This window comes from Boleophthalmus pectinirostris, unplaced genomic scaffold (assembly GCF_026225935.1).
Source record: "Boleophthalmus pectinirostris isolate CB_2022bp ecotype Guang Dong unplaced genomic scaffold, ASM2622593v1 HiC_scaffold_20, whole genome shotgun sequence".
Taxonomy (NCBI): Eukaryota; Metazoa; Chordata; class Actinopteri; order Gobiiformes; family Gobiidae; genus Boleophthalmus; species Boleophthalmus pectinirostris.
In genome coordinates this window covers 18,243,285-18,259,744 of record NW_026571153.1, presented here as the reverse complement: position 1 = coordinate 18,259,744, position 16,460 = coordinate 18,243,285, and the positions used below count along the sequence as shown (strand labels likewise).

Genomic DNA, 16,460 nt, shown 5'->3' with positions numbered 1-16,460 from the left:
ATATTGAAAAACATCTTGGGATTACCGCAGTAAAATAGTTGGTACTATAGTGCAACGAATTACACAGCCAAAACACTGCCCATAATTTAAGATAAAGTTAAATTTATTCATATACATTAATTAGAATATATACAGGTGTAAAACGTGAGTGTTATAATCTTTAAAAGTATAAAAACAGAATAAACAGAATGTAACTAATCAATCATTTTTACACTTCATTGTCCTCTAATGTACATTCACAGTGTTGAGGCCTGCACCATTTCAAACCAGTGTTCTGTGAAAAAAAGAAACTATCTCTTCTGAGCCAGTCAGCCAAAAAGGACGAACCAGCTTCACTCATTCACACTCGTCTCTCTGCGCTAATCTGAGGCCGGTCACGCTCACTAGGGCCTGGCCTGTCTTCCCGAGACCATCGGAGTAGGTATCGACTGGCCAGCTGTAGGTTCCATTGGTATTTAGATAGGATCCTCACACAGTCTTCTCTGGAGCACAGGCTGAGCGAGTAGAGCTGCTCCAACTGAAGAGGGGGGAAAAGAACAAAATACTACATTAGCTTTTAAAGGTCCCGTATTACTCAAAATTGACTCTTGTGAGCTTTAAGGCATGTCAGAATATTGTAACCTTATCAAAAACATACATGGAGTTGTGTTTTGTTTTATTCACATGTTTGAGTAATCCTTTATTATTAGTTTGTCTGCATTCCCAAAACTCAAAAGACTCTATTCCATTTTGTGATGTCATGAAGCTGTAGTTTTCAAATTAACAGCTCCTTTTGACCTTTGTTCAATAGAGATTGAATTATTTGGATGATTTCGGTCCTGGAATTGTCATTCCAGTGAAGGTGTATGGCATTTAAACACAGTGGAGCACTTTCTGTATTACCACATGACATCACAAGGTAGAACAGAGAGAGAAAACAGCCTAAATATGCAGGGTTTGTGTGTTAAAGTTTTTGTTTCAAATTGTCAATGATAGCATTATAGAGATGCAGTAGCCTTGTAATTATGATGACCAAAAAAAAGAGAATAAAAATTCATCAACTCTGGACGTGGTGGGGCCAGCTAAACATTTGCCAATAGATAACGACATTGCCTCGTTATCTGTGAGCTGACAGGCTGTCAATCAATCTCCCTACGTTTCTAGCGTAACTGACTTGCCTGCGCGCCGCCGGTACATGGTTTACGTACACCTGTCACGCAGTCCACAGACGCAAGACGCACAGACGCTGTTTACTCCACCAACGCAACAGTTCTTAGCGGCTTTTTTTGACCTATATCTTCCTCGCAGTTCGCACAAAGTTTGTTGCAATGGCAGACAAGAATCCAGGAGCAGTTAGCCGCAAAAGAAAGTCCGTTTTTGAGATTGCTGAAAGAAGAAGACAAGGGGAAAAGCAGCGAAGCCAAACTAAGGTGATTTTTGAAGATTCATTCCAGCGATGGCGCAACTGAAGCAGACGCAGGATCTAAAGACTGACGCATTGGTCGCCAAATTACTCCTGGACAGGTCACTTCTGCTTATTATGAAAACGTACTTTATTTCCAAGAGCTAGACAAACGTTTTTCAGGACACGAAAGCGATATCCTATGTCTGAAAACGTAATTTTCAAGGCAAAGAAAGAGTCCGCTTGCTGCTGCGTGTTGTAGATAGTTCATTCGCACTGAATCTCCGCACAACCTTCTCTGCACCCTTTCCTGCTCCTGTCCCCGCTGCCCGTTCCGCTCTTTCCCCTGCTCCTCACTTCTCCGGGCACAGAATCTCCGCGCACCGCTCCCCCTCTCCTCTCTCCTCTCCTCTTTCCCTGCTCCTCACTTCTCGTCCGCGCACCCGCTCCCCCCGCTCCTCACTTCTCCGCCTTGCCTAACCAACACTGTAGTTAGTTGTTTACAAGTCATGTGCAGCGCACCGGCTGTAAACAAACCTGTTTCTGGCGTAAGGAGGAGGCGGGAAGAGGCGTTTCTACGTAGGGAGCTGTAGGGGAGGGGGGGTGGTTTCACGCATGCGCAACATTTGAAAAAGGACAAACAGTCGCTGGATTTCTCGTTCCTTGGAAAATCCTCTATACAACCTTTAAGCATATGTGAATGAGAAAACAACATTATAACATAGATCAGAAAATAGTTTAATATGGACCATTTAATGTACTGAACAGAAAATTAGTTAATTTTGATGGCTCTTGTGGTTTTGAAGAGCAAAACAGAGGTTCATAGGAGATAAATAAAACATAATGGAAAAGTTAAATTACATTTTGTGATTATGCATTGTGTCAATTTTTTTGCATTTTCTAAAATGGTGGGGGGGGGTTACATAATGATTTCAAGTGTCAAAATTAACTACTCAATTAATGGCATTGCTCAAACTGGGCCTCAAGGTCGACCAATCAACCAATTTCTGCAGCAAGTCTCAAACACTAGGGTCATCAGGTTTTCTCTGATGCTGGCCCCAGACTCTGGAACAAACTGCCCCCTCATATGCCACTATCACAAACTTTGGCCTATTTAAATGCAGGCTCAAAATCCATCTATTCAGACTGGCTTTCAACACTCCAAACAGTGAAATAAAAACAAAATGTGAAATGTTTTTATATTGTGTTGATTTTATTGGAAGGCACTTGAATGTTGAAAAGTGTTCTATAAATAAAGATAGATGAAGTAATTCAATCAATCAAACACTTTTTGATGATATCATTTCAATTGCGTTTTGTCCCTTTGTTAATCAGTGCGTTCCTTATTTGTTTGATAATGCTCGAACACACCTCATAATTGTTTTTTCTTTAATCTACCTTTCCAACCACAGATTACTTGTTGTAACCATGCTTGACTTGTTTAAAAGGTGCACTGTGTAACATTTCTAGTGGATGGTCCGCCACCTGTTTTTCACCATGGAATTGTTATTGCTTTGTCTAGAATGTTCCACAGTATAGATAAAACCTATATATTACCATGGAGACAAGCAGGTTACAGCACTACACTACATTATAATTCAGATCTGTGGAGAGTCACCCCTATTCACAGAAGGAATTTTTATATTTTTGAGAAAGAGAAACACTCGTAATGAATAAATGCTAGATGGATATGTTTAATGTCATACCATGGAACATTCCAAACAAAACAACATCTCCATGGAAACAAGTAGGTCCACCAGAAAAGTTGCGCAGTGCAGCTTTAACTAATAATTTAGAGTGAAATCAAAAAGGTAAATCGTTGCTTACCTTCAGATGCTGCTCAGCTCTTATTGGGTTCCAGTCACATCTTTGCAGCGCGCTGTGGACCTCTTCTGTCGTCACGCCATGAACCGCCTCCATCACCTGTGCATCATCATCATCGTCATCGTCCATGTGTCACATTTATTTATTTATTTTTTTATAGTTTTACCTTTTTATTTATTGTTACTTTGGCTCCTATTTGATGTTACAAGTTCAGTTGGTTTAGAAAGGACTAGTCTCTGTGTGAGTTGAATGGTGCTCAAACTTTTCCATTTAACTAAATTTTCCAGTCCTTTTTCCCATAGATTTCTCAAAAAATTTAAGAATTCAAAGACATCACAGAGGCTAAACATCTACGTGATAACTTAAATCCATAACACTGTTGTTTTAGAACCAAAAAGGCCATTTAAAACACAAGATTCTGCTAAATGCGGACTTCACGGTTTATACAATTTCAGAAACAGAGTAAAATTATAGGTCTTGTGGTCATTAGATAACATGTATTTGATTATCCTTAAGCAAGCTTTTGCACCTTTAATATTATTTTTATTCGACTGAAATTCTATGATAAAAATTTATGTGAAATTAGAATGGTCACTGTTTAGCCCCATAGAGTTTCATTGTACTAGTATATTTGTATTGTGCAGCACTCTGGACACGTTTTTTGTTTATAAAATTGAACATGTGGCTTGGTTTCACAAATAAAATGTAAAGTTCCAAAAACTAACAAAAGAATTATAAAAACAACTTTACTGTACCTGTGCAATGATTGTATCCTTGGTGCTGTAGACATGAGGTGCTTTATCTCTCGGCCTCTCCCTCTCTTTGCTGTCACAGTCATCCAGCTGAGGCGTGGAGCGAGCCATGTGCGCCATTTTGACCAGGTTGCCGCCCCCTGTGAATGGCTGAGGCGGGGGCTGCTGTGGTGGGGGGGACAATACGCCAGGGGGAGGCCACGAACTCTGTGGTATCTGCTGGATATTGGGGCGTCTCTGGTGGGGTTTCATGTTTAGACGTTTGAGGTTTGGAGGAGGAGGGCGCGGAGGGGGGATAATGCTGGCCTCGCTGAATCGCCGGGGGTCCTGGGGGGTCACCACACTGCGCGCAGCCATCTCGGGAGGCATGAGTTTTCCATGTGCATCCACTCGGACCATTCCCACTGTATTAGCTCTGGGACGTCCCCCACCAAGGACAGACTCCAGAGACAGAGACAAACCTGTGGACAAAAGAATCAGTAATTTAGTTTAGTACCACAGTTGCTTTGTCATGATTTTTTAATCATCATCAATCAATTATTTAATGTCTGTACTATTTCTCCTACTGATATACTATATTTTATTGCATGTACATATACACATAACTATGCCTTATTTGACGCGTCTTTTGCTTTTTTTGTTATTTATTTTTGAATTTATTGTTACAATTTATATTGTTGCTCTTTATTATTATTATTATATATTGTGATGTGTGTGCTGTGTCCAAATAATTTCCCTTGTGGATCAATAAAGTTTGTCTAAATCTGGTCAAAGTAATTAAGTCAAATTGTGAAATGCGATATATTGCTCTAGTAAATAAAGACTATAAACCATAACACTGAAAAAAAACCATAAAGCTAATTGTAGGCATTTTAAAATGTACAATATTGTAAAAAATATGAGTTGCAATAAATAAATGAAGAGAATGCAACAGTTAAGTAGTTAGTTTGTCTCTATAATGAGTCACATAAATTCATAATTCAAACTTCTACAGCTCACATCTAATCATTGAAGAGCAAAATAACCACTAGTACAAAGAGAAAGTCCCTGTTATGAACATTAAAAAAATGTCCACAGTTTATTCAAAGAGAAGAAAAAAAGTAAGTAAATATTTATTTTGGTATAAAACTTAACTGACTTAATTTCTTCATTCTCTAGCTCTTTTGTCTGGGATGTGGTACATAAACTGTACATAAACATTACTTGTAGGCTCATACCTGCCATTTTCTGCAAATTGGAGCCTTCCTTTTCCCTTTCAGGCCCAGGTCTCCAGCCACTGCAACAGATGACAACATAATTATAGAAAACCTTTCACTCTTTTACTGTTGCTCTGACAACACACTTCTTATAATGGTGTAATTTAGGGCTTGACTGTCACTCACATGTCCTCGGGTGAGCCCCAGCTCTGGTCTGGTTTAATGTCCCTATGTCCCGTATGGTGCAGACTCCCCTTCACGGGTGGCGAGATGAAGGGCGAGCTTGGGACTGGGATGGAGACGGGGATGGGAATAGCAGCAGCAGCAGGTGGAGGCGGAGGCATGATAAGAATGGCGGGAAACCAACCAACGCTCAGAGTCCGCTGGTTCTGACCTTTCCATTCGGTCATATCCAGACTGAAAAAACACACACAATGGGGGTTTTAAGGATTGACTGCACTATGAATCTAAAAGTACGTAAGTAGTAAATAAGTAAATAATAATTGCTAATGAACCAGTCAGGTGAAATATTTTGATCAGCTGCTCCCAGGTAATTTGTTTTAATGCCACTTATTCAGCCCTGTATTAAACCTGATTGAGACTATTTCTTGCCCCATCACTAGCATCACATGCATTTTGTTTTGGATTGGTCTACATGCACTTCTGTAATGATGAGCAAAATGCAAACACAGACCAAAAAACACAACATTATATTATTCCCATAGAGATCTAGATCTAAAAGCTATTCCCAATCCTTTGGGGAATGTAGTCACTAATTAACTTGATTAAACCATTTTCATCCCAACAATGCCCCACTGTCCCAAATCAGGATCTCCCCTGTCACTCACCCATGATCAATGACAGTCACCAAGTCATTGGGTAAAAGTTCAAGCTTTCTGGGTTCACAAAACTCCCTTGCTGCCTGTACTTCCATTGGTTTAGCCTGTGAACATGGACATTTTAATAGTATTTATTCATTATAAAAAATATTAAAAAGAATAGTTTATTTGTCTTGGACTGACCTCTGCCACTAATGTGCAAAGCTGAGCAAAATTGGGTCTATCAGAAGGATTGACAGCCCAGCACTTTCTCATCACAATGTACATCTCTTGTGGACAGTCTGCTGGTTTTTCTAATCTCTCCCCCTCTCGCTCTACACGCCACAGGATCTACAACAAAGTAAATATTAAACACACATTAGTCATTACTCATAAAAGACATTTGGGTGTGGAGGTACATTCCTGACATGACGTGAAAGTGCTCAATGGTGCAAGCACAAACTGAGAAACACAGTCACAGTAGTGAGAAATCTGACAGTAACTAGACAAGCGCGTACCTGTCTGCCTGACAGGCCAAACCAGGGCTCCTCGCAGTATGTGAACATCTCCCACAAAGTGACGCCAAACATCCACACGTCAGAGGAGTGGGAGAAGGAGCCCACACGCAAACTCTCTGGAGCGCACCTGCACAGAATAGAAAGAAGTTTTAAAATGATATCACAATCAGTCAGGCATTATGTCCTGCCTCAAATACAGCAGATTTTAAAAGTTTTTTTGACATCTTCCAGTTAAAGAGAGTTGTAACATAAGCAATTAGATCAACACTGGCCTGCCTTTCTAGGTTGAACACCACTTCCTATCCATGGGTTGCAGAGTGATGGAAAACTAGTACCGTTGCTATAGCAATTAACATTTTTTTTAAAAAGCTAAATCTTTTAAAAGTCCTCAAAATGTCACCTATAAACAGCAAGATGAAACCTGTTAATATACATTGCCTATAACTGGTTTACAGCAGTTCCTTCATTGGACCACTTTTGATTGATGCACCCCTGTCTAAATATTTTCAATTTGGATCTAATACATCAAGAATGTTTTGGGTCTTTCTGTGTGGAGTTTGCATGTTCTCCCTGTGTCTGGGTGGGTTTCCTCCGGACATTCCGGTTTCTCTCATAGACCTAAAACATGCACCATAGGTAAAATCTTCCAGCTAAGGTATTCCTGATCAAGCCTAGCAAGTAGATCATGGAGAGGGGTCTTTGGGTGCACCACATGCTGCCCACTGCTCCTGAGGAGATGCTCCAGTGACACAGAAGGATGGGTCAAATGCAGAGGACACATTTCCCTCCGAGGCCAATAAAGTACCTTTCTTTTCATTCTTTAAAAAGTTCACTTGCTCCTCAGTATATGTGCTGATCGACAATAGGTGTCAGTATGATTTAATTTCAGGTTGAGCTGCTCTCCGTTCTCACCATGCAAATGGGATGCGCCTGTGGGCTGACATCACATAGTGGTCTGCTTCCTGGTTCAGTCCCCTCATCAGACCAAAGTCCCCAATTTTAACCACCTCTCTGGAAGACAGTAGGACATTTCTTGCAGCCAGATCTCGGTGAATGTATCTTCGGCATTCCAGATAGTCCATGCCAGCTGCAATCTGAGTCGCAAACAGCCAAAGTCGCAGAAGGGGGTATTCATATTGACGAGCACGCAAGGTGTCATAGAGGGAACCCATAGGAGCGAGTTCAGTCACCTACAAAGAATAAAAATGTCTGGATAAATGAAACAAGATACATTTTAAAGGGCTTATATTATACTATTTTCTGATCGGTTATAATGTTGTTTCCTCATCACAAACATACCCGGAGTTGTGTTTTGTTTCATGCACACATGTTTAACACACAAACCTGCATATTTAGGCAGAGTTCATCTTTCAAACAGAAAACACTCTTATTAAGCCAAAGATGTTCATTTTGTCTTCTTATACTGTATACTTTAACTTCTTGGGTTCTTTTTAAAGACAATGCAGTAAAGTGTATTTACCTTGTCAACATGGTACATGTCAACAAAGTAAATACACTTTACTGCATTGTCTTTAAAAAGAAGTTAAATAAAACACTCTGTTCCACTTTGTGATGTCACATGGCAATACAGGAAGTGCTCCACTGTGTTTTCTACTGAACTAAAGGTAAAAGAAGCTGTTAACTTGAAAACTACAACTATATGACATCACAAGGTGGAACAGAGTATTTTGAACTTTCAAGATTCCATGGGTCCAGTCTACTTGAGGGAGTTACTGCAGCCCTATACTCCGCCCAGAGCCCTGAGATCAGCCGACCAGCTCCTGTTGGTCGTACCCAAAACTCGGCTCAAGACAAGAGGTGACAGAGCTTTTTCTGTGGCAGCGCCCAGATTATGGACCTGCCTTCCTCTTGCTATCAGATCCTCTCAGTCTGTAGTGCAGTTTAAGGCGAGACTGAAAACTCACCTCTTCTCCCTGGCATTTAGTACGAGCTAGTCAGGTTATCTTGGTGTTTTTATTGTAGTTTTAACATGTTTTCTGTATATATGTATATGTAACTGTTTCTTCTATGTTGTTGTTGTTGACTTGTATGTGAAGCACTTTGGTCAACTGAAGTTGTTTTAAATGTGCTATATAAATAAACTTGAATTGAATTTAATTAAATATGAGGACAAACTAATAATTAAGGGTGTGTGAATGAAACAAGACACAACTCCAGGTATGTGTTTGATGAGGTAACAACATTATAACATGGCTTAAAGCTCAAGAGTCAATTTTGCGTAACACAGGATCTCAATTCAAAGTATCTTACCATCTTCAAAGGCTGTGTGATAACCACTCCATACAATCTTATGATGTTGGGGTGGTCTAATGACTGCATAGTGGACACTTCTTGAAGGAAGTCTGCCAGTGTGTCAGTTTGTGCCGATCGGCTATTTTTAAGAGATTTGACAGCTACAGGTAACTGAAACAAGTAACAATAAACAGTATTACAAATAAACACTATTACAAAGTGAGCATGGATTGTTTCAAGAAATGTTAAACCTGGCAGTAAAACCCTTGTATGTACAGCAAAGAATAGCAAAGAACTCGATGATGAGAAATAAATGCTGCATAAATTTACTGATTGTCATATTAAGATGAACTCAATTTAGAAAAATAACAGCGTGTAACTAATACACAGCACACTTTGTTTTTCTGACACTTTAAACATGATTTCAACAAAATAAATGTGTTTTCTTATATTTGTCAGATAACAATTTCTGTGTATACAATTTCCAACCAGAAAGTCAAATTTTAAACCAAGTAGAGAAAATAATGTGAATCAAATCTCTTACCACTCTCCCATTTGGGGTGTGCCACTCCCCCCTTCGCACCACCCCGAAGGATCCTGAGCCCAGTTTCTCCGCTAGGACCAGCTCACTGTCCTGGATTAGAGACGGGAACATCCTGCTGCCTGAGCCCTCCTGGTTTGGACCTGGAGACGCATCTCCTTCACGACCACTGAACACCTGTAGTTAATGAGATCACAAAGGAACTTTTGAATATTCATCATTATGTGCTATAGAAATAAAGGTGGATTATAAAATAAGTTAAAAATGTAGCGTACCTTCGTCCATGGTCGAGACCGTGACGCTTTATGGCGTTTCAGAGCATCCCATAATCTTCTTTGTGCTTTTTGAAAGGCAAAGCAAACAATTCACAATCATGCACACAAATAATACTCAGCTAAGTGTATATATTATATCTAGATATACTTGTTATGGATGCCTACATTAATTTATTTATCTGTTATGGACTCTATTTTACAATACAAGTGTAATAAAGTTTGCCTAAGTCAACAAAAACTATAACTTTTGCAGTTTTCTGATATCTCTCTCAAGACAGAACTGAATTACTGCATAAAAAAAGCTGAATCTTTTTCCAGACTGGATGAAAGCTACTGACCAGGTTTGCTGATGCCAATGTGCTCCAAGTCTCCCTCCTTGACATAGGCGAAGTGCTCAATGCGTGTGATGTTAAGACCATCTCGGACCCGAAGGTAGAACTTCTCCAACTGCACCTCAGCCAGGAGCTGGTACAGCCACTGTGTGTCCTGGTCCATCAGCATGTCCCGCCTGGCAGGTCCGCCCCTGCCTGTGGTGACAGGGCAAAGGTTACAATTGTTGCAGTGTATTTTTGCCTTTGTAAAGCTGTGAAATTTATAGTATAGGTTCTTTACTCAAATCCACAGCTTAGCCAAAAATTGCTATCCCTGTCTGAAGACACAACACCATCAGTGTTGTACAGGTCTTTGTTCATGTAATTAAAGCTCACTCCCGCTCAGCTTTGTTAGGTTACCATGGTGACCCACAAAAAGCCCTTAGTGTTTTAGTCCAATGGGGGATCTTTCCTCATTTATCATCTGGCGCCAACTATTAATAACTCCTTCAGATGTACCATAAGAATAAACATGATGATAATAACTAAAAGATAAAAAGCACTTTGCAATGTAACTGTGTAATGTTGGTGTATTATATTTAAAGAGAACAGTTTAAGAACTTTAAGAACAAAAGACACAAGTGGGCGCTCTATTCAACACTCACGCAGTCTAGTAATTTTGAACCAGGCTTTGTGCTCCAGGGAATGTGCTGTCTAAAAATGCTTGAGGTAGAAACTTTATCTCATTGGTTGTTTGGCCCACTAGTTCAACCGGATTTTGTCCACACAGTATTTATGTAACCACGGATGCTAAACAGGAAAATACCATTTTTCCTGATAATATCAACATTACTTACCTAGAAACTGCAAAGTAAAATTGAAAGTACGTCTGTCACATTGTTAAGATTGTATATTGTCATTATGGGTTGAACTGTACGCTATAAAACTACTCTCTTATCAGAGGTTAGAAGTTATGATTCAAAGAGGACCTTCAGCATTCCCATCAACTACTCTGGTAAAAATTAACACTGAACTAAGCACATGTCAATGAAGATTCACCTGCACCAATCTGCTAATCACATAATAGATGTTTTTGAGTTAATAAGGAGTTCAACAGCGTGCTAGCCCAGGCTTGTAATGAGGTTCCGGACACCTCCCTGGTTACTGTTATTCTAGTCCCATGTTGATAATACGAAAAGGAGGGTCAAAAATGAAAACACTGGAGATCAGGGTTGACAGAGGGACCCTTGTGTTGTCTTTGTGTACATTCTGATGAATTTTTAACCCAGTCTGCTACTGAAAGTACTCCCTCAGCCAAATGGCATGTGTGACTTTCAAGGTTCAACTGAGTAAATGAGTTTAGGCAAGGCTTTTAGCATTGAATAGTTTAAAGAGGGCTGTTGTATTTACTTAAGACAGCACTCCCACCACAGTGAAGGTCTGTTTATGCCTGCAATATGCTATCAAATGACTACATGAATGCAAAGGTTTTAAAAAAATATTATTCAGCATTTAAAGGTGTACTATGGAGCTTTTGGGCTGGGGAGTCCATCAAATGCTTGTTTCTATGGATGTACCATTGATCCGCCTGGAATTTTCCACAGTATGACATTAAACAGATCTATCTAACATATCTTCAGTTACAGGTGGATTCATAGCTCAAAAATACCTAGAAAAACAGACATTCTGACTGTGAGCAGGGTTACCCCTCCACAGATCTGACCTGTAACTTGGTCTGGTTTGGTCTTCATGAAGATAGAAAGGTTTAATATCATACTGTGAAACATTCTAGACAAAGTATTATCATCTCCATGGAGACAAGCACTTGATGGACCTTCCACCAGAAAAGTTACACAATGCACCTTTTAAACCAGCACTCCCACCACAGTAAAGATCAGTTTACACCTAAAGATGCAATCAAGTGACTACAGCAAAGCAAAGGTTATTTCTTTTTTTCAATGCAGCTATTTCAACATTTAAAGTAGAGGTGCAATGTCATTCTTTGTTTCATAGTCACAATTATTTGAAGCCAAACTCTGTTCTTACAGTAATGCTAAAAGAATAGGCCCAGTTGTAAGCATAATTTTAGTTAAATGCCACCATGAATAGACAAACTATAAATAGAACACAAAATCTTATCTTAATCATAAAATCAGAATACTAGATGAAACCCAAAAGTTTCCTTGAGCAAACCAGTGTATAATGCAATAGTCTAATAAACTCTTTCAAGCTTATTTCAGTGGAATAAATGGTGGATGTCTTAAAAAAGTCTGTTGTGTGGGCCAATTAAAACAGGTGGAGGGGGAAAATCATGCGTACATTTCTTTTGCTTAGCCTTCACGCTACAACTAATTAGGCTCCACATTAGTGAATATGCCATAATTGCTTGTTTTTCGTTTTTCCTTCGGCATAATAATGTAGCACAGCATTCTACAAAACTGATTTTTACCAAATACTGCGAAATAGTATAAACAAGAGAAAATCACTTACCTCTCACCGAAAACGATTTAGTTCCTTGCCTACTAACTTCAGCTCCACTCCGAATGAGAGGAGGTGCTGTCCATTTTGACAACTCCAGCGACGCTGCGTAAAGACTACCGCTGATTTCCACTATACAATAACAAATCTTCTTCTAATCCCGTTTACAGGCACCAAGTGTGTTTTTCGTAGAGTTGCGCGAGTTTTGATTGAATTTCCTTCCGTGACTCACGACAAAGGCGAATAAGTGGTCTACCTGCGTGTGTTTTCGACGTGTGCGTTACTCCGCCCTTTTCCAGTTTCACGCACGTGACCACGCCTCTTCCTGACTCCACCTGAGCCTCCATCAAAGAAGCTCCAGACCAGTCATGATGGGATTTACATAAAAACGTGAGCGTCACCCCCATGAATGCCTTATATAAATGAAATGGCGCCCTCACTACTACAGTTTGGCCAATAACTCATAATAATATATTTTTAAAAATTGCTCACATGAAAAGTTACTCACTAAAGTTTTCATGCTATAAATTTGTAGTCACATTTTTCTTTGTTTACTTCATTTTGGTTATTACAAACAACTTCTGTCACAGTTTTGTGCCTTAGGTTTTGCCCTACTACTCACTTCACTACTATTGATGTAACCCATATTTTATAGTCTATTAACTCTAGGCTACTACACCAGTATTACAGACTCTAATAATGAAATATCTCAATAGAATTTTAGACAATCCCTCATAATGTTACTATAATTGTAAATAAGCTATAGGCCATAACACGTAATCCCCAAAATATTTCAAAGAGTAATAGGCCTAACAAAACAACATGCAGGTCATGTTTAGGTCACTCCATTAGTCATAAGAAACTAATAATCATGTTTATTTATTTCCATTACTTGTTTAGGCTTAGACGAAACTTGCCAAGAGCAAGCGTGAGTCAAGAAATAAAGAGACTCAAATGGTTCGTCTCTTGTGGTTCGTGCTTGCTTGTTGTTGTTGCTGGGCAGGTTTGACTAGATTGTCTTTGCCCTATCAGCAGCTGTAAATTTGAATGTACAAACTAAGTGTAGGACCTATACTCCTTGCTCTTTGCACTTCCTGGTTTAGTATCTCTCTCCACTCTGCTCCACCCTGCCAGCCTGAATTACTCACCAAACACAATGGCTTTCTGTGCAGGACTTGGGGCTGACAGGGGGACGCCTTGCAGATCTTTTTACACTTCTTTCATGTCCGAAATTTAAAACTCAGATTAAAAAACGCTGACATTGTTCAGTGAGATTTTAAGGATCATATAATTATTGTTTCAAATTACTTCTTATTTTGACCCGGAGTACTGACAAGCTGAAACATGTAGCTACTTTAAAGATCCTATATAATGCAAAACTGATTCCTGTGAGCTTTAAGCTGTGTTAGAACGTTGCAACCTCCTCAAAGACACGCCAGGAATTGTGTTTCATTCACACATGCATCCATAACCCTTTATTATTAGTCTGTCTACATTTCCAAATCTCAGTGCTCCATCATGTTGTGGTAGTTTTGAAGTTAACAGCTACTTTTACATTTTGTTTGGTAGAGATCAGAAATTCCAGGGCTGAAATTATCCAAATGATTCTAGGAAAGGTGCATGGAGTTTAAAAACACAGTGAATCACTTCCTGTATTACTACATGACATCACAAGGAGTGTTTTTGTTAGACAGAAGAATCCATCCTAAATTGCAGGGTTTATGTATTAAACGTGTATGAATGAAACAAGTCACAACTCCAGGTCTGTTTGTGATGAGGAAACGACATTATAACACAGATCTGAAAATATCATAATATAGACCCATTAATACACAAAATAGACAACTTTTTTATAAATATACTATTACGATATATATATATATATATATATATATATATATATATATATATATATATATATATATATATATATTATATTTTTTTTTTTTTTTTGCACATAACACTATTTATAAGGAACGAATACAAACAATCAGATGCAGATGCAAAATGTTGGTACTACCACTAGTATTACTAATTCTACTAATATTACCACTCTTGCCATGACAATTGCTACTGCTTTTACCATTACAATTACTATTACTACTGCTACTGACTTTCATTCCACTAGTCAGCAGTTATGAGGTTGAAATAGCCTTCACAGCCAATATGTTTATACATATTTTGATCGTATTATAGTATTAAATGTCCCTGAAGTCAATAGGTAAAATAATCTACATGGAAATGAAATATATTTAACCTCAAAACAACTAAAATATGATCATGAGAGATAAACACAAAGTTTAAAATGTGAACTGATCATAAACTGTGATTCAGCCTTGGCGGGTGGTTACACAAGAGTATTATTTTCAGTATTTGTCAAACAGCACATTTGAGAGTGTGGGCTGAATGTTTCTTAAGTCGTTCACTTTGTGACTGTGAAGAGTCAGATTTCTGTGTGGGAAGCTCTGTCGTCTGCTGTGACAGACAGGTCCAACTACAGGTGGGAAGATGGGCCATAAATTACTGCTGGGAAAATGCATTGTAAACGTGTCAATGAGACAAAGGAGCAGTAAAATAACATATATTATGTCACCCAGTTCAATAATGAATAGCTCAAACAACTTCACTTACTCTACATCTAGTGATTTTTGTCTGCCATGGTCAAATTATATGAATGGGTTTAAAAAAAAGAAGAAAAAAATTATGGCCATTGACATTGCAGTAAACCAAATATTAAATCAACTGGATAGTGAAAAGTCCTTCAGAACCCACAAATGGGCCCTATAGATTCTTCCTACACACACTGAGCTATAGTTGGTGCAATGCATAGTTTCCAATTCTCACCACGAAAGATGACCTTGTACAATTAACCCTCTCAGGCTCAAATAAATTTTTAGTATCAGGAAAAATCTGATATTTGGGGAAAATTATAATATGGGGTAGTAATATACAATCCTGACTTTTTTATACTTTGTAAACAAAAAAAGTATTTTGCACTTCTGGCAGGCCGTTTGCGTGTAGTCATTCTTGCGCAGTCTGCATCGTCCACGTTTATCAGCATGGATGGGAGAAAAGGCTCCTGAGTAAAAAAAGCTGAAATATGGATGTGGAGTAAATAGGTAATTGGAATTTAGCTGTTGCAAATCTGCAACGCCTGCCTGGAGAGGGTTAATGAGCTTATTTTGCACTATGTAACCTTTCTGGAGTTGGGTCCTCCACCTCCTTTTAAAATGTTATTGATATATCTTGTTCCACAGTATGGCATTACTTTTATCTATCATATGCTTAAGCATGATATCTTTCTGTGAGTGAGCTCGCCTCTCCACAAATATGATCAATAACTAGGCCTGGTGGAGTATCTTGCCATCTCCATGGACAGATGGACAAAGATTCCAAGTAAAACAATAACATTTCCATAATTCAGAGTGCAGACCCAACACCAGAAAAGTTACACGGTGGACCTTTGAAGCATATTGCTGAAATAGTTAGTATTTATTGTATTATAGTATAACCAGACATTGTCCAAGTAATGTCACATTTAATGAAGGCATTTTCACCCCTTATGAATCTTTTATTAATGGTCCCATATACGCTATTTTCTGATCTGTGTTAAAATGTTGTTTCCTCTTTACAAATATACCTGGAGTTGTGTTTTCTTTCACTCACACATGTACACATTTACACGCAAATCCTGTATATTTCATCTGAGTTATTTTCTTATACGGAAATCGCTATCAAATGACACACTTGTCATGTCATTTGGTTGTACAGGACTCCACTGTGTTTTTAAACTCCACAGGTATTCACTAGAATCATTTGGACAATTTCAGCTCTGAAACTGTCAAAATCTACTAAACAAAAGGTAATAGGTAGCTGTTTCTTGAAAACCACTGCTTCGTGACATCACAAGGTGGAAGAGCATTTTGAGCTTGAAATTAAGAAGTACTATTAATAAAGAAATACTCAGGAGTTGTTAATGAAACAAAACACAACTCTGGGTATGTTTTTGATGTGGAAACAATATTCCAATGTGACCAAAATCTCACATGATTCAATGAATCAATGTTGCGTAATATAGGACCTTCAACAGTAATACAGTCATGCATCGATTCC

At 38.7% G+C, this 16,460-nt stretch overlaps 1 protein-coding gene across 1 annotated transcript; it reads right to left on the bottom strand.

The window, feature by feature from the left end:
* Positions 1 to 82: 82 nt before the first annotated feature.
* On the bottom strand, positions 83 to 12,668 carry tnk1 (tyrosine kinase, non-receptor, 1). Its single transcript, XM_055156419.1, has 14 exons — positions 12,360 to 12,668; positions 9,897 to 10,085; positions 9,559 to 9,623; positions 9,287 to 9,460; positions 8,761 to 8,913; positions 7,402 to 7,679; positions 6,490 to 6,616; positions 6,176 to 6,322; positions 6,002 to 6,096; positions 5,340 to 5,570; positions 5,175 to 5,233; positions 3,961 to 4,418; positions 3,209 to 3,304; positions 83 to 517 (listed from the first exon to the last, which is right to left on the bottom strand). Exons 2-14 carry the CDS (start codon positions 10,057 to 10,059, stop codon positions 341 to 343), a joined length of 2,223 nt encoding a protein of 740 aa, XP_055012394.1. The 5' UTR covers positions 10,060 to 10,085; positions 12,360 to 12,668; the 3' UTR covers positions 83 to 340.
* Between the last annotated feature and the right edge of the window lie 3,792 nt (positions 12,669 to 16,460).